This window comes from Plectropomus leopardus, chromosome 5, assembly GCF_008729295.1.
Source record: "Plectropomus leopardus isolate mb chromosome 5, YSFRI_Pleo_2.0, whole genome shotgun sequence".
In the NCBI taxonomy this organism is placed as follows: domain Eukaryota; kingdom Metazoa; phylum Chordata; class Actinopteri; order Perciformes; family Serranidae; genus Plectropomus; species Plectropomus leopardus.
The window spans coordinates 10,163,215-10,185,518 of record NC_056467.1 but is presented as its reverse complement, the minus strand read 5'-3'; the positions used below and the strand labels follow the sequence as shown (position 1 = coordinate 10,185,518).

The window sequence follows — 22,304 nt, the reverse complement described above, 5'->3', positions numbered from 1 at the left end:
GTGTGTGTGTGTGTGTGTGTGTGTGTGTGTGTGTGTGTGTGTGTGTGCGCGCGCTCTGAGAGGAAAAATGTCACCACTCAAATGAACCCCTTACATTCCTATCAAGAAGAGAGGGTGTGTCCAATTACTACACAGTTCCTGATCGGTGACGTGTAATTTGAAACTAACAACTATTTTCCGTTTTTGGAGTTGCCACTGCAGGTTGAGACTGAACTACGACATTAACAAATCATTTAGCTTTCTGGATTTATTTGGAGAAATGGGTTATGAAAATCCTAAAACAGTTGGGACTGCAGCAGCACAATACTGTTAAACACACAGAAATTTTGTAAAAATAAACAGTGGTCTGTCACTTTCCTGACATCCTGTTTGATAGTTGAAATATGACAGAGTTACATAAGGGCTGCATGTTTCTCATTACAACTTCAGCTCTTTTGTTTGCAGCTTTAAGAGGGACTTGAAGAAGAAACAGTAGGGCGCCTGAATTCTCCATTTGAGTGGCATTTCCCTCTGAGGCCATTCACATGTAAGCTTAACATAATTGTCTCTGATCATTATCAGTAATCAAATATAATTTTACTGATCAACAGGTCAGGTGTGGTTTACTGCCGAGCACACAATAAAAGTATGACAGACTAGTTCACAATAATGTGGGGGGAAAAAACTGTGAGAGATTGTTGATGAATACAGCAAATATAATGAATGACTTTTTGTTTGAGAAAATCTTTTTCAGTGGGCCCTGCTGTTTGCTTTTCAGTACATTAATCATAAAGGGAACTGGTTTCAGCCTTTTCACATCCAAGAGCTCTTTGTTATGCACTGTAAACATTACTTTAGCTTTGGGCAGTTTTTTTTATTCAGCCAGATAGGGGATAAGGGTATTTTAACATTCCTTCTAAAAGGAAAACTCAAATCAGTGCTGAGAAAGTTAGGTTTGACCCAGCAGGCACAATAAAGGAGCATTTTCATTTAAGCACTGAATGCAAGGACAAAAATAGCTTATTATTTGTTTTTAAAACAAATTGTCACATTCTATATTTTACAATTCTTTCACGTGCCCTAAATATATTGCAATTTATATATGTGTATTTATATTGAACAATTTGGCTGTTATGTTTTCATGTGTTGTGTAATCCTACTGATGACACAGTATCACCTGTTGAGATATAATTGAACTTTAAATAATTTAAGATTTTTGGACATATAATCTTTTTCTTATTCAGGAATTCAGGTAAGAATAAAGGTAAGTAATGTATATAGCACTGTGTAGGAGTAGGTTTTGTTCAGTAATATGGATAGCTACTTTAATTTACATTTTGCTAACTGGTAGGTGCAAGTATAAAGTAGACAGTTAGGTTCATTGGTAGGTTAAGGATTCAGCAATATGGACTTTTCATGCAGAAGAGTTCAACTCATTTTACCTAAATGAAATTAAATGGTGGATAAATGAAATTAGATAAAATGTTTGTGGCAATTCAGATCTCACAAATTCAAATGTAAAACTATTTAATTACCATTAAAGCCTAATGTTAATTAAATTACATTTTTATGGATATGTGGACACCCTGTTCTCATAATGACATTTTTAATATTCAAGTTCGGGACTTGGATAATAAATGGATAATAAATTGTCACAGCAGAGATCATCATAATAATCCTCCTACACACAGAACCTGCAAAGCATTGTATCAGTAATCCACACTTGTAACTTCTCACAGTCGTGTTTACATTCGCTCTTCATTGTCAAGGTCAAGTTAAACTCATCCAAGGTGAGCATCATCTGCCCCACAGCACAAAGGCAGCCTGTTATCAGAGTCCCAGCAGCTGCAGCAAACACAGATAAACACTGGTCCATTGAAGAGAGCTCACCTGCTGATATTATCTCCACACAAACCAGACCAATAAACCACAGCCTTTCATACAATCCCTGTCTGTTAACTTTATGAGATGCCACATACTCCAAATGAAAGAAGTACTTCTTTACACCTCAGAGGGATCTTTGCCTTTTGTCTGCACAAACTCTTCTGAGAGGCTCTTTAGGAGAACTGAGCTTTGTTCTACTCTGAACTCTGAATACAGAGAGAGTAAATATTTTTCTGACTGCAGTCCTGAGAGCTATAAAACAACGTTTTCTATTTTATGTTGAGATTATTATAGTGGTTCAACCCAGAATTTATTCGCAGAACCTTGAACTGATCACTTTGACTTAAGTGTCATATAGGAAACCACAAAAGTATGTTATAGTACATTAAAGTATCATTAAAATTACTATATATATCAAGTTTTAGAGTCTATTCTCAATCATTACCGTGGTTATAGGAACTTAAAGTAGCTTTTATGATTCGGTGTTTCTAGGCAACTCTACATTAACTTGCAAATTAAGCACATTAAAAATATTAATTTGGTGAATAAATAAACAAGGGAATTAGCTTCTGCCCACTGTGACTCTCAGAGATTTGGAAATGTATTAGCTTTGCTTGATTTGATGCTACTTGAGACAGAATATAAAACTTCAATGAGATGTGCATCTTATCATGTTATTCCTTTAAATTTGTGATCATGAATTCATTTTCCTCCGCTAGTTAGGGGACGTTCATAAGGAAGTCTTTCTTAGATTAGATTCTCCAAATGCATGAAAACACTTGCAGAGCCCTTTTTGGACTTTTAGCACCTGAGACGTGGTGTATTTCTGACAGTTATTAAGAGGTACTACAGACAAACTTGAAATCACCTTTTGCATTCTCTCACAGTGAAAGTGGATATGTCTGGTGGAATGATTTACAATGCACAGAAGCATGACACCTACTGTGTTTGTGGTAAAACATTTTACATTCATCAGTTCTTGTAATGCAACACCACCAAACACCATTACTGCTGTGAGGTTGTGGTTTGATAATTGCATGATACCTTATTTAAGACAGTAGTGAGAACAAACTGATCTGCAAACAACAGAGATCATCATTCCAGCAGCTGACGTCTGAGAATACTAAACAGCTCTGGGTTGAATTGCTGGCAGGCAGTTATAGTCAGGAATGTTTCCTGTACCTTGCCAGACTGATATGTTTTGTCCTATCTGTGGTGAGAACTGATTGCATGATCCTTTGAAGTCAGTTAGCACACTGCAAGGGTGTATACCCTTTCTTCATGTTACAAGATGGAGCATTGAGGCTATCAGGAGGGATAGAGGTTTATTTGATCATGTTTGATTTGACTAGTCTTGACAAGATCCTATGGTAGCATGTAAAAACAATGTGTGGCAGAATTTGCCCCATTTCTTTTAAGTATTTTATTTGTTAAAGAAGGGATATCCTGCCTAAAATATCAGCGATAACTGATGCTTTATGGCTGCGTTTCAAAACCACACCATTGTTTCTCTACTCTGAAAAAGGAAAGATGAAATTCCCATCTGAATTGTGTAATCTGGTTTGAAATAGTAACAAGAACAATAGAGGCATACACTACAAAGAGCAGGTAGGATTCTTTCTACTTGTCTGCATGCATGTGTCTGTCTGCATGCCTGTGTGGGTTAGCATGCTCTACCGTGACAGTGAAAAACTCTAGCAGATGAAACACATTAAAGAGGCTGAAGGAATCCATAAAACACAATCTCGTTTTTTACTCGGCTCCAAAAAGCCACTGGGGGAAAGGCAGGAGAAGAAAAGGGGGGTGGTTTAAGATTTACAGTCCACCCCAGACAGCGACTGCCTCCCCTGCACAGATGCACCATTGCCCCGGGGCCAGTGTGGCCTATTAGAATGATCTGCCCTTCAAGTTTTCACCACCCTCCTCAAGATAACACTGGAGGGAGGGAGCAAGACTTTCAAACATTTGGAAAAGCTCCACTGAGAGTCCCTGCAGGAGCTAACTACCAGCTATGTTCTGAGACACAATAGCCATTTTGTTTTTCGCAGGCCTCCTCTAGTATCAAAACGGGAAGCTGCACAGATGGACAAATGAGCAGACAGAGGGAGGCCAGTTGTCTCAAAGCCAGTTTTCATCACAAAACCCTGCAACAAAATATTTTTAAAAAAAATCTATATTGTATAAATTTAAAAAGCAAACAGCAGATGCTCTGATGAAATCCTGATTCTTTACATCTGGGGCTTGTGGGCAAACTATTTTTTCTGGGGAGCTATCTCCATTTATTTAACATGAGGCTGCAAAACGTGGGTGGGACCGCTCTGGTGCTAACGCAGCCAAAAAGTCTCCTCAGAAACAGCTGCAGCCTCCTCTACCATCAGGAAGTCACACTCAATTACCAAAGGTGTAAGTTCACTCGCTTGTTGGTTTTATGTGTAAATGTGAAATCATAAGGTTGTGCTTAACTACTTCTAATGGCCAGAAGACTGATGTTAATTGGATCTGTTGCCTACTGGAATCCAAGCCCTGCGTTACTGTAAAACACCTCCTGTCTCCTTTTTGCATAATGGATCTGCACAAAAAGGTAATTGATTGTGCTGCTCGAGCCGACACAGTCCTTGTGTGTTTACTCCGCTGCTGAAACTAAAACACATAGAACAGTGCAGTCTTTTTTTGAATGCCATTGAGACATGTTTTGTCTAGCGATATCAATGGAGGTTTTGTTTAAGGAAGTTTGCTCATTTAATCCAAATTGAGTGCTGAAAATGAGTGACATTCTGAGCTAATATAATCCAGCGTTGGCAAATCCTGTATTATGTTTGTGGTATCCATTTCAGCTTTTCAAATGCTTAGCTTGTAAATCCAAGCATTTATTTGCACATATAGCGTAGCTGCTTGGCTCAGTGAGACTTAGTGAATGAACTGCAGCTCGCTCCACCCTTCAAAGTCTGCAGTTGTGGTTACACCAAAGGCCGTGTGCTGGCATGTTAAGAGTGTGCAGGCTTTGTAGTGGCACTGTAGACTGAGTTTTGGTTCTGGCAGTTTTTGGCTAGAAGTTCAGTAGTGGGCTGTAGCTGGTGATGTTTGATTTTAGACTATTGTATTCCTGTTGTTTCATCTGAAAACTTCACCTATTGTGGTCTGGCATGAATAGCCTGTATTCATGGGAACATTTAACGAAACGTCTCACTGATGTTTGGCCAACTGTTAGAAGAGGTAGAAGAAAAAAGGAATGGTGCTTACAGTGCGGCTCATACGGAGGTGGAGGGTCCCCACAAGGTATACACTCCATGTCTTGAAAACCACTTAATTTGGTCTTCCTATAGTATCTGTTGAAGACACAAAATGACACGTTTAAACATTCAAAGCTGTCATGAACAACAACAAACACACAAAAACTTTCATTATGTTACATATTAACTCGTATAGAACCCAATTATGTTCGAAACATTAAAAAAAAACTGTATCAGTGGATTTCTACAAAAAACAAACATTGATTTGGACACTTTATAGAGAACTCCAGTAATGAGTCCTAAAACCTGGAAATCCATCAGCGTTTCAGAACCTTCTGTTCCCTTGTTTCAAGGTCAGTGGGGTTTTTTTTAATGGGTTTTGGGTTAGAAGCCTGAAATAAGGTCTGTGGTTAACATTTTGTTCTACAACATCAAATATGTCCGTAAATATCCCACTCATAAACTTTGAAGCTATCGTGTGTCTTCAAAAAAACAGTTGCTGAAGAATGGCTAAATGAGATTACAGAACGGCATCATGCCAAACTGATCCAAACACAGCTTTACAGCCTGGCAGTGGCGACGTGACCATAGTGTAGTTCATTTTAGCCTAGCAATAGTTTTTACTTCTGGTAATTTCTTTTTGACGAGGGAACCAGGGAAACACTAGCTTCCGGGTTGGCCTGCAGAAAAACGTCCTCCCTAGGCCACTATTTGTCTGTTTATATGACACTTATCATAGATCTTGAATCCTAGAAAAGTTATGTCCATTGGAATAGATGGGGGATATGAACGATTGAAGATATATGTGTGTTTTGAAACATGCTTCTCTTTTTGTCAGACTATCACTGCCAAAAGTAAATCTTTTTTTATCAGTAACACAACTGTTTGGTGGAGATGTGTCTGTCCTCTCACCCCGGCAGACAGTCGCCGCACACAGCGTTGCTGGTGGTGGAACAGTTACCCTTCTGGAAGCGGTTGATGAGTCCACAGTCCAGGCAGGGCTTGCACTTCTGCAGGCTCCGGTCCTCCTTGAAACGACTGCTCCGGCAGGGCACGCACCGGGCATCCTCTCCATAACCAAAGCCACATTCCTGGGGGGATTAACAGGAGAAATACACCGGGTAAGAGGTGGGGTCGGTGGTTTGGGGAGATGTGCAGCTGGTGAAAAGTGGGCTTGAATGTGGACTATCGGGGGTCTGGAATTAAAGAATGATCTTGGCTCGCGGGATCAGGAGAGAACAATGATCTGCCTCTTTTGAGAGTCCATCTTACACTGGCAATAATCTCCCTGACTCTCTTAGCATGAATGAGCGGCCTTCCGCTGCAAGACCCAGAAAGGCCAGGCATTTGAATGATAAAGGCCCTAGGGGACACCCACTGTTGTATTATTGCAAGTTTATTGCTGCGTTTTTGTGTGACTCCCTCTCCAAGCAGACTCTGTGAGTGTCCTGTTGATTGAGAGGCCAGCAAGCAAAGGAAACGCTTCAGGAAGAGGGCAAGGATTATGGAGAGGTATATGGGCAAAATAAGATGAATACTCTTTTTGTATTCAACAATGGAAAGTGCACTTAAAAAGCACAGCTTCCTACTATCGTGTGACTGATTTAATGCTAAACCACCTTTTCAGGATTTGTTCACCTGAACCAAGCAAAAAGTAAATTAGAAAATATATTTTTAAGAAGAAAACTGTATTGTTTTTTTAAATATATAGTCTGAAAAGAAGATCAAGCATGTGTCATGTTTGTTTTTGTCAAATTATAGGTATTTCAGAGTCAGAATAACTTTCACATTTATTATTGTTTTTATATTTTCGTGCAGCAACTGGCAATGTAGAAATGTAGATCTGGCATAGTTTAAAAGGGAAATTTATTGGTAAAGGAACCAAGTCTTAACACTGAATTAAACTTAAAATATATTATTTCCAAGTATTCCTCCAGCTGTTCATTTCCATCTGCCAATGTTGGTCTTATTTTGTCTCTTTCCTAATTGGCCCTCTGTCATATCCCTTAAAGTTATGTTGAAAGACTGGTGTCCTAAATGACAAACTGACATTTACATGACAACTGATATTACTGTACACCACACCGAGTGAAAAGACCCTACAGGATGACATCATACATTGATCATTCATTATCAGCTCCAGAGCAGCTGCCCTCCTGTTGCCTGGTGTTGCCACACGCAATCCCAAGCCAGAAGGATAGACAGGGGGGTGGGAGGTGCTCATATATCATTAAAGTGAAGGCCAGCTTCAAGCAGGGCTTCTCTCTTCTCTCCTCTCTTCGCCCGTGTCCCATTTCACTGCCCAGGCATGCAGTCCTGCTGGAATGTGGGCACAAGAGTCTGATATGGGGGTTGGGTTTGGGGAAGCAGGCTGGCAAGAAATAAAGGGAGGTTAGTGGAAAAGATGCGATCGTGTGATGGCACCATGGAGTCTGGACGAAAGATGAGGATTTCAGTCCTTCCTGTCAAACACAAGTGAGTCTGACATTGAACCCTTGGGCCAGGCCTGGCTGAGGTGGACCAGCTTGGGCTGGACTATTGCAGCTGTTGTTATGAACTCTCCATATAAGGCCTTGCTCTCCAGCAGGGCGGGGAAGGGAACAGTGGAGGTGGGGGGAACAGAGGGAGGGAAGAGACAGAGAAAGAGTGAGAAACAGAGAGGGGGCGGCTGATGAGTGATATTAAGGGGAAAGGAGGAATAAAGAAGACATGGCCGCTCACTGCTGCAAGCCATGGTCTTGCCTGTATGACAGGGATGAAGCTCAGACTGAGCCAAGGGCGGCTGGAAAACTAGCATGGCACTCAACCCTTGTAGTCCTTAAGAGAGTGCTGTCACCCCAGTCATTGCAGAGTACCTCACAGTGGATCTGTGACCCACTTCCACATGAAGGAAGGGCCCAGTGATGATTTGTCCCCCCTAAGCCCAGCACTGGCACAAGCTCTGCCTGTGGGGCACCACATGGCAGGATGGGGGCTGATGCCACGTAGACAGGAGCAGGTCAGAGCACTGAAACAAAAGAAAAATGGAGCCAACTTCTGCCCCTCTGATCCAGGCAGCACAGATCATCAAGGAGTGATCTCTTTGTTCTTTTATCCCTACTAACAAAGCTCCACAGAGCTGACATCCTGCACTGACTGAGACTAGCTCTCATCTGAAAGGACTGTACTCTAATCTGTAATCTGTGACGGTAAAGTTATTATATGAAATGTTTCACACACAATGCTTTTTCCAACACACAACTACAATAAAACATCCACCAAAATCAGCAAAAGAATATATATTCAGATTTTTAAACCTCCCTGAAAAGAACATGTTCCCAGGGTGTGTGGAGGTAAAATAATAACAAAAAATACCACAAAACATGCAGAGGGAGGTTAACTATCTCTCCATACATCTGCCAGTGGAAGAAGATAACATTTGAGAAAACTACAAGTGATTTAATCAAGAAAAGAAAAAATAAAGCAAATCAGCAGCAACAACTGTGCCAGTCCCTCCATTTCCATATGGTGCTTTAAGGTGATTTCATGTCAAAGCCATCCAAAAAAAAAAAAAAAAACAACAACAGATGCTTAACATCCTATTTCCCTGTCCTATCTCCTGATCTAGTCTGGGTGAGACTGCCAAGCATAACAGCAGTGTGGAGGGGAGAGGAGAGAGAGGGGAGAGCTGGCTGGGACCTGAAGCATGTTCAGACGCAGAGATATTTCTGAGATTAAGAGGGAATCACAAGGGGGCGGCCAGTCATCTGATCTGGTAATGAAACGATGCTGAAAACAATGCATGTTCGTTAAAGCTGTGTTCCGCCCGGGACAAAATGTACTTACAACTTTTGTTTTCCTCTTTCTGTTACACTTTTTACTGCTTTTGTTTACTGCTTGGCTTCTTTAGGAACAAGAACATTGCAGTTTATTTCTGGCTGCTCTGATTTTGACCATTCTGTTACTTACGTATGACTTTGTCTCTCTCTTTAGCCAGCACCATCCCAAAGTCATTTGGGTGTGTGGCTGAAGGAAATGTTACACTCTTGCTACATACTACAAGATGTTGACACATCAAAGTTGTGTTCCTGCCTCTTTTTTTGTGCCATTGGCAGTTTTCCAGCATGCACTGGAAAGCAATTCACCTCTTCTCCTTCATGCTTGACACAACACAAGACACTAAAGCAACTTACTATGAATGAAACTAAGAATATATGTCCAGCAAAGAATAACTGTTTTTAATGGACGTCCCCTCTGTGTGGGTGGTTCTTTTAGCTACAGTTAGTGTGAAGGGGCTAATTGATGTTTGTCAGCTTGCCTAACAGCGGCTTCCAGAGGCAAACTTCCAGAGCAAACTGGGGCACATTCCTCTGGGATCTCTATGGCAGCTGCACAGAGTAACTCCAAAAGTTTGCTTCCCTCCCAACAGTCAGCGCTGCCTCTCAGAATATGAGCAGATTGTCTTGGTTACGCAGAGCTCAGATCACAAGTTGTTTCTCTGAGAAACTTTCTCTGAGTGCAGGCCCGGGTCGCCACTGTGAGCCGGCATCCCGCTACCTTCAGAGAAAGAATGAGGCAGCCAATTATTAACCAGGACCCCAGGGTGGCTAGCAGCATTCATGCCTGTTGAGCTGGCAGAGGAACACGAGGACTACTGAAGCGTAATACCAACCACAGAGTGCATGTCTGTGTGCACTGAGATTAAAGGCAACTGGGCTTAAATGCATGTGTGCAACAGATGTCAAGGGTGATACAGAGTTTTTTCACAAGTGCTCAAAGATGAAGTGGAGTATTAACCCACCTAAAGTCAGATCCTCAGACTTTTTATTAACAGAATACTTAAAGCTCATGTTAATCTTCATAAGGAAAACATATACTTTACTGTACAATAAACTGATATTAAATTATGTGGAAAAAATCTCTTGAAGCCATAAAATGTGTAGTTCTGTCTTGCTTTCTGAGGCCCATCAGTATCATATGTTATGCATATAGTCAGGTTAAGTTGCATTCAGTTGCTAGTTTATTTGGTTCACCTATCTAATAACCCTGTAATAAAATCTACATTCATAAAAGCTATAATGTTAGGCTTTTGTTTAAACTGTTTTGATTTAACTTCGTGGTGTTTTGACGGCTGTTGAACTGTACTGCTTAACACTGAGGGGTATTTGAAAGATTTAGTTAACCGTCATCCATATTAATGGTGTGCTATAGTGTTTGTTAGTCTGTGTATTACAGTCAAAGTATTGAAAGACCTGTCAATCACTTTGGGAGTAACATCAGGTTACAAAGCAATCTTTAAAATGTTGGTGATGGATGGTGATTACTCTTTTTTTATGATTGTGCCTTTAAACTTTAAAATATTTTGTGACTGTTTCCCTTTTCTCTAATGCAATTAGAGATGTTCCTATACACATTCAGATACCTGAACCTACGTATTGGCCAATACCAAGTACTGATCTGATACCTAGTGTTAAAAAATAATAACAATAATAATAACAACTGGCTATATGAAGTGATAGCTATCATTGTTGTTTGGCATAGCTCAGGTCAAACTCTTTTTAAGAAATTAACAAATACACACAGAGAACAAATCTGGCAAAGTGCCACCCCTGAAAACTAAAGCCTTGCTATTGTGCAAGTTGCCTTTTTACTGGTGGGACTTTCCAGTTCAAAATACTACCGATATTGCTGACATTTTGCTAATGGCTACTGGTAAAGTATTTACTGTAAATCAATTCTTAATACATTTAATTTAATTTTAATTTCAATTTAATCTGGCTTTTCCTGTCTTGTACTAACCTTTTCAAAAATTAAAACAAGGAAAACTACACAGGTAGAATTATCAAATTGCTTTATGTAATAATATTTTGTGCAAAAATCCATGTGATACACGACTGATGTTGGAGGTGTGCCATTACTTACTGTTAAATTAATCAAAAAGGCATTTTTTAAATATGTTTGCTTGCCACAAACTGATTCAGTGGTTATACTTCACTCAGCTTTATATCCCAGCCTACTCTCACAAAAATAGGTGCAGAGCTGCTGCCAAAAAGGAAAGTCTAAGCTGACACTATAGAAGCCTGTTTGTACAAAGCAAGCACACAAAAACCTGTGTGTAAGGTGGTGGAAAAAACTGTATTCCCAGTCGAAAGAGCAGCAAGCTTAGGCATGGCTTGCTTCAAACAGTGAAGACAATAAGTTGGACAGGGTGCTATGGGGAAAAACAATGGAAGCCATTCAGCTGCAGAAGGTCAAAAGTATGGGTGTGACTGATTAAAGAGGGGTCGGTGTTCTACAAAAGCTAATAACGGCTTGGCTGTTCTCGGCATGAAAGAGAGGAAGTAATAAATAATGTTGGTTCCCTGGATAAGATACACTTTTCTAAACACTGATGTCCATTCTTTTCATGAACCCAACGGCTTTGCTTTTTTTGCAGAGATTTCTTTTCACCACAGGAATAATCCATCTGATTTCTTTGCTGATCTAACTGACCTGTTGCGGGTTCTTTGTGTTACTACACTTTCCTTTTCCTAATGACACACAATATTGACAATATTTTATCCTTTTAGTGACTCCTGAGTGAGCACAGCACTTCAGACAGATCTTCTCTCTAAGTTCATTGATGTAAGATGATAAAAAGGTAAATATATCCAAAACATGTTTGCTCCAACCTTTGATAGCTCCTGTCCTGCATCACACTGCTTGCAGGGTTTACAGTTTCCAAACCGGTCCTTGTACTCCTGTTCTCTGCATTCTCTGGTCTCCTCCTCGGCCCCAACAGGAATCTGAGAGGGACAATCATTTGGTGAAAGTTAGAGATTCCTGTGTTTCATCACCACTTTCATTCATAACAGAAAACACAGACTGAATCCACAGCTACGATTCATAATCTCTCTTATTTAAGGGGATCAACCCCCAACTTGGAGTCTTCTTGAAAACAAGTCTGATACTGCTGGGATGAGATAAGATGAAACTTTAATGAGCCCTGTGGGAAAACGGCACAGTTGCAGCAGCAGAATCTAAGTCACAAGCAACAATACAGTGATAGCCAAAACCAGAGACTAGATAGTGAATACAATCAGGACAGTGCAGCGGACAAAGGTAAAATGATACTCAGCATTGTCAGGGTGTTACCAGCAAGGACTTCAAAGAATCCCACAGTGTGAGCAGTTGCCTGTTTCGCATTGGCACGCAGTGCAGTTCAAGTTCATGTGTGTAGTTTGTGCAAAAACTAAAAGTTTGCAGCCTCTGCCAGTCACTTTTGGGGAATTTTATTTGAGCTAGGATTTTTTTGATGAACCACTATTTCCTATGTGTCAAAATTAACTTCCACACAATAATATAGAATTAAAATGAATAAAGCAGATAATGTACTTATTCAATGTGTGCACAGTGTATCTTTGCTTGTACACATCTTTGAAAATGCTACAAGGCTTCAACATAGAAACTATACACACAATAAAAAAAAAGATTTGGGGTACCCTTATTTTAGGTTGTGCAAAAATCAAAAACACTAAATTATCCTGCTTTCTTGCATTCAAAATGCAAAATCTGAAATGCTTACCAAAGTTGAATATATGACATGCACCGTTAGTAGAAGTGAGAAGGTGTGTTGAAGGATCCAGACCATTTTGATGAGCCACTTGATGCCTATAGCTGAAAAAAGAACAATAGAAGTGAGACTATATATGTTATTATACATCCTCTTCTCTACACACTTGATAAGTTATCAAGACGAAAAACATTTTGTAAAATGAAATTTGTTTTGATTATTACCACAAAGTTCAGGTTTGTTTGACCTCCTAAACCCTTCTGACTTGCTGGTGGGCCAGTCAATACAAACTTGCTGCGCAGCCTCTCATTATTCAAACCCACAGAATTTCATTTTACTTTCCAGTGAAGTCTAAATTTTCAAGAGAAAGCAAATACAGCATGCTTACTTTTATGGGGAAATATGTATAAAATTATGCAGAATACTTAAATTCCATTTGATGGGTGTCATAAAAACATAGTATAATTGTCCTCTCACTGTGAACATCAATAGGCTAAAGCTCCAATAAAGAATAATAACAAGCTTACTCAAAATATATGTGATACTTTCACATAGTGTAAAATATGCTGACATTACAACCTTAAAGCCACAATAATTGAAATCTAATTAAAAAAAAAAGTGGGGGCGCTGGATGTTGGGGAGGTAGATGTAAAAAAAAACCATTTTCATTAATAACACAGTTACAAGCTGTGAAACACTAATTTAAAAAAATAACACGCACGTGCAAACTGTAGGGACTTAAATGATGCTGTTTGATTAAAGTCCCAACAGCAGCTGCAACAGTCCAGCACTATCTAAAAGCTCAAACATGAGGAAGACTTTCTCACGGGATTATTACATATAAAAATAACTGTCTAAAAGTCTTAAAAACACATAATATTGTCACCATGTATCCAGCATCCCAAGCTAATAATCATCCAGTGCGTGTAAAGCGACTGAGAGTATCTTGAGTTTATCAGCTTGTGTTCTTTTAAAGCGACACTATGTTTAGTTTCTCTTACAGTCTTGTTATAATAATACAATATCGCACTTGTATATAAATTCAGAGACTGTATGTGTAAAGGCTACATTGTTTCCTGAACTTAGCCAAAGGCTTGCTCAGTATCGTTTGTCGCAAGTGCGTTAACTGAGAGTGTCTAAAAACTATCAAAAAGCTCGTCTTACCTGCTTAAAAGGATGTTGTTGATTAAAGTATTGGTTGTTAAAAGTCGAAAGCAGACCAGTGAGAGGTGTGCTGATGTGTTTCCCGCACCGGTGCGCTCACCATGTCAGCGTTGCTGCTCCTGCCCAACACAACACAGAGGAGCAGCAGCTCGAGGACTACACTCAGCTCACATCAAAGGCGGGGAGAGGGGGTGGCTTTATGGATCTGAGGCGCATGTATCTGATCTGCGATCAGCCTGCAGACATCAAAGACCCGGTCACGCAGCGCTCACCGAGCTCACTTAAAGTGAAGTGTGATCAATGCAGAGCGTTTCCCTTTAGCCGATTTACTGTTACTGAAGTTTGGTTTAACAAATGTAGAATCGGGAGAAGACGAGTGTCTCTCTCCCGAGTGTATGTGGTTTATTTGATGGCTGTTTCATGGCAGCCAATCCTAATAATTTTGAGTACCAGCCAAGTGGTTCCCAAACTGTGATCCGGGGGCCTAATGGTCCTTCGCAGTGCCCCTGCCGGTCCCTTCAGGACTGGAAGTCAACCCAACAAGCTTAAAACCTATTAGACCTATGTGGCAGGACCGTGTACAGTGGTTCCTAAACTTTTTCCCTTGGGGACTGAGTAAACTGATGTCATATTTTAAAGATATTTCATATTATATTAAATTCATACCAATGACAGTAGAAAACAAGTGATACAACTGTAGAATTAAACCCAATGCCTAACTGCAAGAGGTGTCTGTTGAATTAGCAATTATGATTAATTTTGAGCAGATTATCTCCTGTGAATATTGCATCAGAGATGAGTTTTACTGATTATTGTTGAAACTTTTTAAATAGGATTCTTTGTATTATGTGCTTTTCTAGTAATTCTGGCCTACCCAATTCATTCACACTATGAGTCACATTCACCCATTTGAATATACACATTCACACACTGGTGTCCGAGGATACCATGCAAGGTGCCACCTGCTACTCAGTTCAGTTTTTATAAATTCACATGTGCCCACTCACTGATAAAACAGCCATCAGGAGCAGTTTTGGGTTCAGAATCTTGCCCAAGAATACTTCGACATGCTGTTGATGTTCCTTTCGCTTGGCCATCTTTTCTAGTGCAGGACAAGGCTGTTTAGCATAGAGTGAAGGCTCTGTGATCGCAACTTGTGTCCAGGTCTTCACAGTGCCCCATGAGATTAAACCAAAAACTACACTCATGACATATAATGCTGGTTTGTTGTCTAATCTGCCCGTCTGCTGGAGGTTGTCCACATTCAATTATTTGGGCAGCTTTCATCTCTATATGAGCTGCAGATGTACTGACGTCAGCATGCTGCTTTGGGATTGGCTGAGCCTTGGCTGACTTGTTAGCCCATCTGCTGGAGAAGAGCAGGGTTCAATGTCAAGTTACTGATTTGTCTGCATGGTGGGGGCACGCCGGGAAATACATACTTCATTCATGGATACAAATCATTCTATGCATGTACTTAGACTTCTGTCCAATGCTCGGTCACTCATAAACTTAATTCAAAAAGTTGCATTGTGAATTAGATTTTTTTCCTAACAAAATGCAGCACTGGAAGCAGATTGAACCCAAACGAGTAAAATAAAACACCCCCAGAAAGATATTAAAAGTGAAGATGAACTTTTTGTAAATTATTGTCTGCTTATTATCTAAATGCATTAGAAAAATGCCTGTTATTATATTAAACTGACCTACCTAAAATCTGTATAAAACCTTTTTTTCCTGACAAAATTGTTTTTTCCTTTCCCTAACATGTTTGTTTATATGCCAGTTAAGTTGTGAAGGTTGTTACAACATTAGTTGCAGTTTCCACTGATTTGACAGAGGCCATGTTGACACAAAATGTACATGATCATATCCACTTCTGCTTAAAAAAATATGTGCAGTGTGAACACTGGTGTGTGTCTGCACCAAGGCAAAGACACACAGGACAAAAGTTCAGCACTGCAGCAAAAGTGGCCAATCACTGTACATGTCTGGGCATGCTGTATATCTACTCCAGGAAATCAGTGTCTACTTTGCAAATGTAATTAACTCTTACTTCTTGCCTAATGTGGGATATTAATATTCCAAATGCTTTTATAGGCAGCATGTACCTCATTTGTTTTTGTTATTATATGAGTTACAAGTCTGTCTTAATTCATTCACCAGCTTTATGAGTTTTGTTCCTTTTTTATGAAACCACAGAACAACGGTTTCACACTATAGCAGTCACAATAAAATATTCAGATTCCTCCTGTTAACGTTTATACTGTATGAATTACTTTCCACTGTGCTACATCTGTAGACTAGTGATCAGCAAATCACAGACAGGAGTCACCTAACTGTGAGAGCTTTCTACTGAAGGCAAAGCTTTTCCTCAAACAGCAGGAGATTAAAACTTTGCTGTTGTCTCCATCTACTGGGATGCCGGTGTCATGACTTATTAGTTAATCTTACTGCTGCCGAGAGTTTGACTGTGTTAACTGCAGTCTGCTGTAAAGTATATTTTGAGTAGTTTGGTCATTCTATTGTATTCTATTCTATTCTTTTGTATTCAGAAACTGAACATACTATGATACAGTCTTTGACACTATTCTATTCTATGACTACTCAGGCTATGATTATATTCTACTCTTACTGAAAAGTCTGATTGTACTGTATTAAAGTCTTAAACTTCTTGGCCTATAATATTTTATTCATATAGCCTACTGCAAAGTCTTTGTCGCTATTCTATTCTATTCACAGTATAGTATTTAATTTGATATTTGATTTATTTTCAACATGTAAGTAAAGGAAATAGAGAAATTGTCATACAAAAGCAGACAGACAAAAAAAAATTACAGATAATGAAAACCTTAAAGCAAAAGTAATGATCAAACACATGATGACTGTGTTTACATACTGGGAAAGGAGTGAGAAGAAGTAAAGACCTATCTAATCCCACTCCTTCTTCATAAATCACTGAATTTTAATCAACCAGCTTCCTTATTATTCCGTTTAGTATATAGTATAGTATATAGTCTAGTCTGCTCTATTGGCCCATCCCATATCTGCTGGTGTGGTTTGTCCCATCGGAGCTTTATACCGCAGCTGTCGCTTTAAGAGACCTGTGCGTTAAAATCTGCAGTATGAAACTGTCCAGACGTGTTCACGACTGTTAGATTGCTAATCTCAAAACGTAGGCTAATCCATTGAAACTATCATATATGAAGTATTTAAGTCTGTTATTGTGCTATTTATGCGACAATTCAAAGGAACTTATGCGGTGCAGAGGACAGGACAGAGATGCTGCACTGATGCTGCTGCCAACCTGCTGGTTTCCTAATGTGAGTATCCTCTCTCTCTCTCTCCAATGCGGCATTAAGATGTGGACTACTGGGGCGATAGGGCAGTGACAAATGTGTTTTAACAATGAAGATATTTCAAAGTTAACAAGCAATTAACAGTTTTCTCATTTTAAAATAAAGGAGAAAAAGGGGGTAAATCACAACGGGCGGCTGAAATCGTAGTACGTTGTAGTTTGGCGTTTTTTTTTCATATGCCAAATGGGTCTTATCGTCCTGAACAGAATAGGACTGCTATTGGATTTTTTTCTGCAAAGGACGGTATTCAGTTGGTTTGATGAGTGCGTGTCCTCGGGAAACCCCGACATGGTGCCACTGAGAGCAGCTTATATTTTAAGGTGCTGGAAGTCCTTGACTTTGAGGTGATGATGTCACTTTTCCATGTAATCCTGTTGTTTTTTTGTTTTTTTTTTTTACCAACAAGCAATCCACCATAATGAATGATGCTTTCAAAACATTAGACAGATTTGGTATGGTCTGTGCATCATTAGATATCAATGTCAGAACATCCTCTGGATAATCAGCATCCGAAGCAACCCAAGTGGCAATAAATAAATACTATATTTTTTTTAGGCCTATATTGTCTTACGCAGTGTAAAGATATTTTAGCTTATCTGATGGGCCCTGGGCCTTAACAAAATGCATCTCCTGCTCAGCTTTGTGGGACGGGCCCGTATACCTCAGCACTCATTCTCGTCCACTAAGTTAATGTGCGCATCTTGGACTGCAGTGTGCTGGCGTCTGATCCCTTTGATGTCCTGACTACAAGACCCAGAGTTCAGCGGTATAAACTGCTCAGGCTAATCAAAGTAATGCAGCTGCAAGCAGTCACTGGTGGGGATATGTTTTAAAAGTCTCTACTGTCACTCTCATAACCTGCAGTGCAATCTACACACAAAGCAAGGATGTTATGTACTTGACTGGTGTCATTTGACCTCTTTTGTTATGTCAGCCTGTAAACTTAGTTTGCAGTTCTTAAAGTGTGCCACCACGTTTAGCTCTGATCAGTCAAAATCAATAAATGTAGGCAGCACAAAAAATAAAAAGAAATTTTACATGTACCTAAATAAACAGTAAAAGCAAAGTAAAAATCAATGCTAAAAATGAAGTAGGATACTTCATTTGCCAATCAGTTATTTGCCAGTTATGTATTTCCCAATAAATACTTTTATTACAGACTTATTAAAAATAATTCTTACTACAAGGAATTAATAACTTGATATACATGGCTATATGCATCTGTCTGTGATATTCCATCTCACAATTCATTTTTGCTCTACTTTGAGGCAACAAAACAAATTCAAAATGTATGTAGACTTAACTGTGTAAAATTGTATTTCCTAGACATTAGGCTTAATGACTGCCAGAGCAGCAATGGGACTTGGTTGTTTATAAATTGTATCAAGCTGGATATTTCCTTTGAGAGTTTGTGGAGGCAGCTAGTTAATGTTAATGTTTAGCCATGTCTGCAGAATGTAAAAACAGGCAACTGTTTACAAAGATGATAACCACAAGTTTTGTCATTTGTCATCATCTTTAAAGAAACGCAAAACAGCTGCATAGAGACATAAAAAGACTCCCAGTGACTACAAAGAGACGCATAACAATCAAAAAGACACTCAAGATGACCACAAAGAGACATAAAATGACTACAAAGAGATTAAAAATGTTCACAGGGACTCAAAATGACCACCAAAGGACAATACTACACAGAAATGTATAAATCTAAAGACATGCAATACAACAAAAGGAGGATAAACACCTCCAAATTAATGAAAATGTTTATGTGTGTCTGTAGGATATGTAAATAACAGGTAACTTTTTACTAGCATTATGACTATATCAAGTTTTGTTAGCAGGCCCAATTATATATTCAGCAGTATTTTTCATCTTGGAGTTCTTCTGCCCTCAAGTGGCCTTAAATAAATCAATTAACGCAGCTTTAGTTTCTATTAATCAACCTCACTCTTTCTGCACAGATGCTCATTGTTTGAAAAGATGGTTTCAAGCCCACCCAAGCATTGGAGGGAGTCCAGCTACCAGTCGCTCACTTATCAATAGTCTTACTTCCAGAACACTGGACTGGTAGAATAGAAACAGAGTGAGAGCTCTGTTATTCTTCATAGTCTCTGCAGACGTGGGACTTTAACCCCTTGAAACCTAAACGAACTGGCCTGATGTCTAAAAATAACATTGACTATATAATTATAATATATAATTATAATAACTGAACTAAATATAGCTCTCTAGATTTTCTTTCCCTCTAGCTTTAAATAAAAAAAACAACACATTTCTTGTCAAGTTGCTCATTGCCCTTTTCTCTGTTTTTGAAAGAAATTAGCCCAGGGTTCAAAGAGTTTACGGAAATAAATATACATTTGCAGCATGTGTACACTAATATACAGATTTACAGCATCAATATATGGTTAGAAGAATAAATAACAGTTACCTAAAGTTAATACGTAAGTAAGATACTACGCATGCGCACACACATTTTGTTCCGCACCAGTCTGTATTTGTGTTATAGAATTAGCAGACATTCATGAAATACGCAATGGACCTCTCAGAGACAATAAATATGTTGAACAGTTTTCATAACACGCATTAGCGGACTCTCACCGAGCAGGCAATGGGTAGTTTCGACCGGTGACCGGATTAAAAACGACACGGAAGTGACGGGCAGTGACAGCTCTTGCTTCGTTGTTGCTCTCCCGCTCAGTGTAATTCATTATTATTAGAACATCGCCTTTGAAGGAGCCAGTATGTTGTTGGAGGGAGACAACCATGTCACTTGCTATTGTTGTTGATATTGTTTCTAGGAACACAGCCTGCCGTGAAATGCACGAGCTTTCCGAGAGGACCGTTAACGGCGCACACCAGACAGATACAAGTAAGTGGGGCTTGTTTGGATAGCGGGATAACGCTCCCTAAAGAGGCTAAACAAATCACCCGGCACCGGCGATACTCGGTGAAAAGAAAGCCTCTTAGTCACAGTCACAACAACATATAGAATTTATGTGTCTTTTTGTATCGTATACATAAAGAAAAGAGAGTTGGTATACATTTATGACTCAGTTATACCGAACAGGCAGGTGTTTTGAGGCAAATAACGGGTTTTCTTGTTTTGCGACAGCCGTTTTACGGGTGGAATATTCCTGCGCTCAGTGCAGAAGATAGTCCAATGAATGTGCATGTGCTGGGACACATAGCAGCAACGAGATGGCCAACTGTCCAGACCCGTGGTAAGTTTACTGTTAAATATTTGTGCAAACATTAAAGGCATCTTGAATGTTAGCATTTGACAGGCCCTGCACACTGATCAGGTTGTTCACAACAAAGAGATAATAGGAATAACAACCTTTAACAGGCTCAATACTGCTTAGTGTCAGTCACTATCTATCTTTATACCATAAAGCATAAAGTATTGTTTATTATGGGCCGCTTTTCAACCATCCTGTGCTGGCTGCCACACCCACTCCAGCTCCACTGAATGCACCACTGTGGACTTGGCTGCAGGGGTCCTGAGCCCTGCTGCTGAATAAGCAAGAGTATTTTGCTTTATTGCTGTTAACGTGTCGACAGGCTCACTTATACGTTTGCCTTACATAAGGAAAACACCCATGTTGTTCCCTTAAATAGCTGCATGGCCAATTCTAGAGTGGGTGGCAGCCAAAGTAATGATCATGGTGACAGAGTTGACCAGCAATAAATTTACAGAGAGTCTACTGATGGGAACCAGCACAAATCTCTTGAGGAGGGGATCAGTCAATATTTTTAATATTCCACCCTACAGCACTTCCGTGCAGTAAGGCCACAGGGTGAATGTGAAGGCATACAAGATAATGTTCTCAAAATCAAAATCTAGACAGTACTACATCTGTCTAAATGGCCCTAATGGAGCATTAACAGATGGACCTGGTGAGGTTTCCATTCTCATGTTTCTTCCTAATCTAAACCTTGATCAATAATGACTGTAAGCAAGACTCTCATGTCCTCTAGAGTTGAAATCAAATTTGATCTTTGACCTCTCTTTATTGGCTATTTAACTATATTTACTATGTATTTTGTCAATGCATGCAAATACTGCAGAAATCAAAAGTTTTAATTAAGTGTTCAGTATCAATTTTGGAGAAAAGTTTTAGCATAATATTGTACATGCACAGATCACTCTTCATCTGCAGAATTTTAAACAATAGTGCAAAACTGTTCAATCATTTGGCCGTTCTGGGCAGTTTCAATCTAAAAATAGTATGCACTGTTTTGCCGAGGTTTCCAGGTTAACGTTTCCTCTAAATGTTGTAAAACGGTGTGCAGTAGAGGAATGTTTTCTCTCATTTGGTGGGTGTGTCAGAGGTGTCACCCAATCAGCAGTGACATGTATATATAAACCAAATTCTCATGTATCTTTATCTACTGTGTGTACAATTGTTTTTATTTCACAGTTGCTTTGGCAATGTAAACGTAAGTTTCTCCAAAGCCAGCAAAGCCCCTAAATTGAAACCCTGCCATATGAAAGGGCAGTGTGCCTGCCTTAACACAACAGGGTGTTCAATGCACCACTGTTTCTGTTTAAATAAGCACTTTGCTGTGTTTTTTCATGGCTGAACGCAGCCATAGTAACCTAGTGGTTAAGACACATAACATGTAACTGCAACATCCCCTGTTACATTTTATCACAGTCTTTTTCTCTATTTATTACCTTTATCTCTACTGTCACTATCAAATGATGAAACAAATTCAAAACAGAGTCTTCAAACAGCTTATATTGAAAATGTTTCCTATAATGATTTTGTTGCTGCTGTGATTCCAAAGCTCTATCCACACCCCACGCAAGTTAATCCGAATGTCATCCAAACTTAAACCAAATTTGTGTCCCAATTTTTGTTTTAGGTTGCCACGGGTGACAGTTCGTCATGAGTACATTGGCCCGAGGACCTATGACATCTCTCCCTCCACATCTGTTGAAGATGTCAAACAGTTGCTCTATGAGGAGACCGACTTGCCTGTCAAAGAGCAACGACTGACTCTCAATGGGAGAGTGGTAGGTTGTTTTTTTTTTTTCTGTAACAGCAGAGTAAATATACTACAAACACATACCAAAATGTGAAATTGGTAGTTTTTCCAGGAAGAAACACATAGTCAGTTCATCAAATTTAAAATGATCCAGAAGTGGCA

At 39.4% G+C, this 22,304-nt stretch overlaps 2 protein-coding genes across 2 annotated transcripts in view; one reads left to right on the top strand and one right to left on the bottom strand.

The window, feature by feature from the left end:
• Window positions 1-13,904, bottom strand: part of LOC121943404 (tumor necrosis factor receptor superfamily member 19-like) — a 14,861-nt gene extending 957 nt beyond the window's left edge. The window contains exons 1-6 of the mRNA XM_042486928.1: window positions 13,789-13,904; window positions 12,637-12,728; window positions 11,744-11,857; window positions 6,006-6,184; window positions 5,104-5,189; window positions 1,703-1,824 (exon numbers count right to left, since the gene is read on the bottom strand). Coding sequence (XP_042342862.1) covers window positions 1,703-1,824; window positions 5,104-5,189; window positions 6,006-6,184; window positions 11,744-11,857; window positions 12,637-12,702 — 567 coding nt within the window. The 5' untranslated portion in view covers window positions 12,703-12,728; window positions 13,789-13,904. The remainder of the gene's footprint in view (window positions 1-1,702; window positions 1,825-5,103; window positions 5,190-6,005; window positions 6,185-11,743; window positions 11,858-12,636; window positions 12,729-13,788) is intronic.
• A 3,026-nt stretch (window positions 13,905-16,930) lies between these two features.
• The window catches only part of sacs (sacsin molecular chaperone), a 28,157-nt gene continuing 22,783 nt past the window's right edge, over window positions 16,931-22,304 (top strand). Inside the window, exons 1-4 of the mRNA XM_042486348.1 lie at window positions 16,931-17,111; window positions 19,949-20,019; window positions 20,263-20,371; window positions 22,020-22,170. Coding sequence (XP_042342282.1) covers window positions 20,349-20,371; window positions 22,020-22,170 — 174 coding nt within the window. The 5' untranslated portion in view covers window positions 16,931-17,111; window positions 19,949-20,019; window positions 20,263-20,348. The remainder of the gene's footprint in view (window positions 17,112-19,948; window positions 20,020-20,262; window positions 20,372-22,019; window positions 22,171-22,304) is intronic.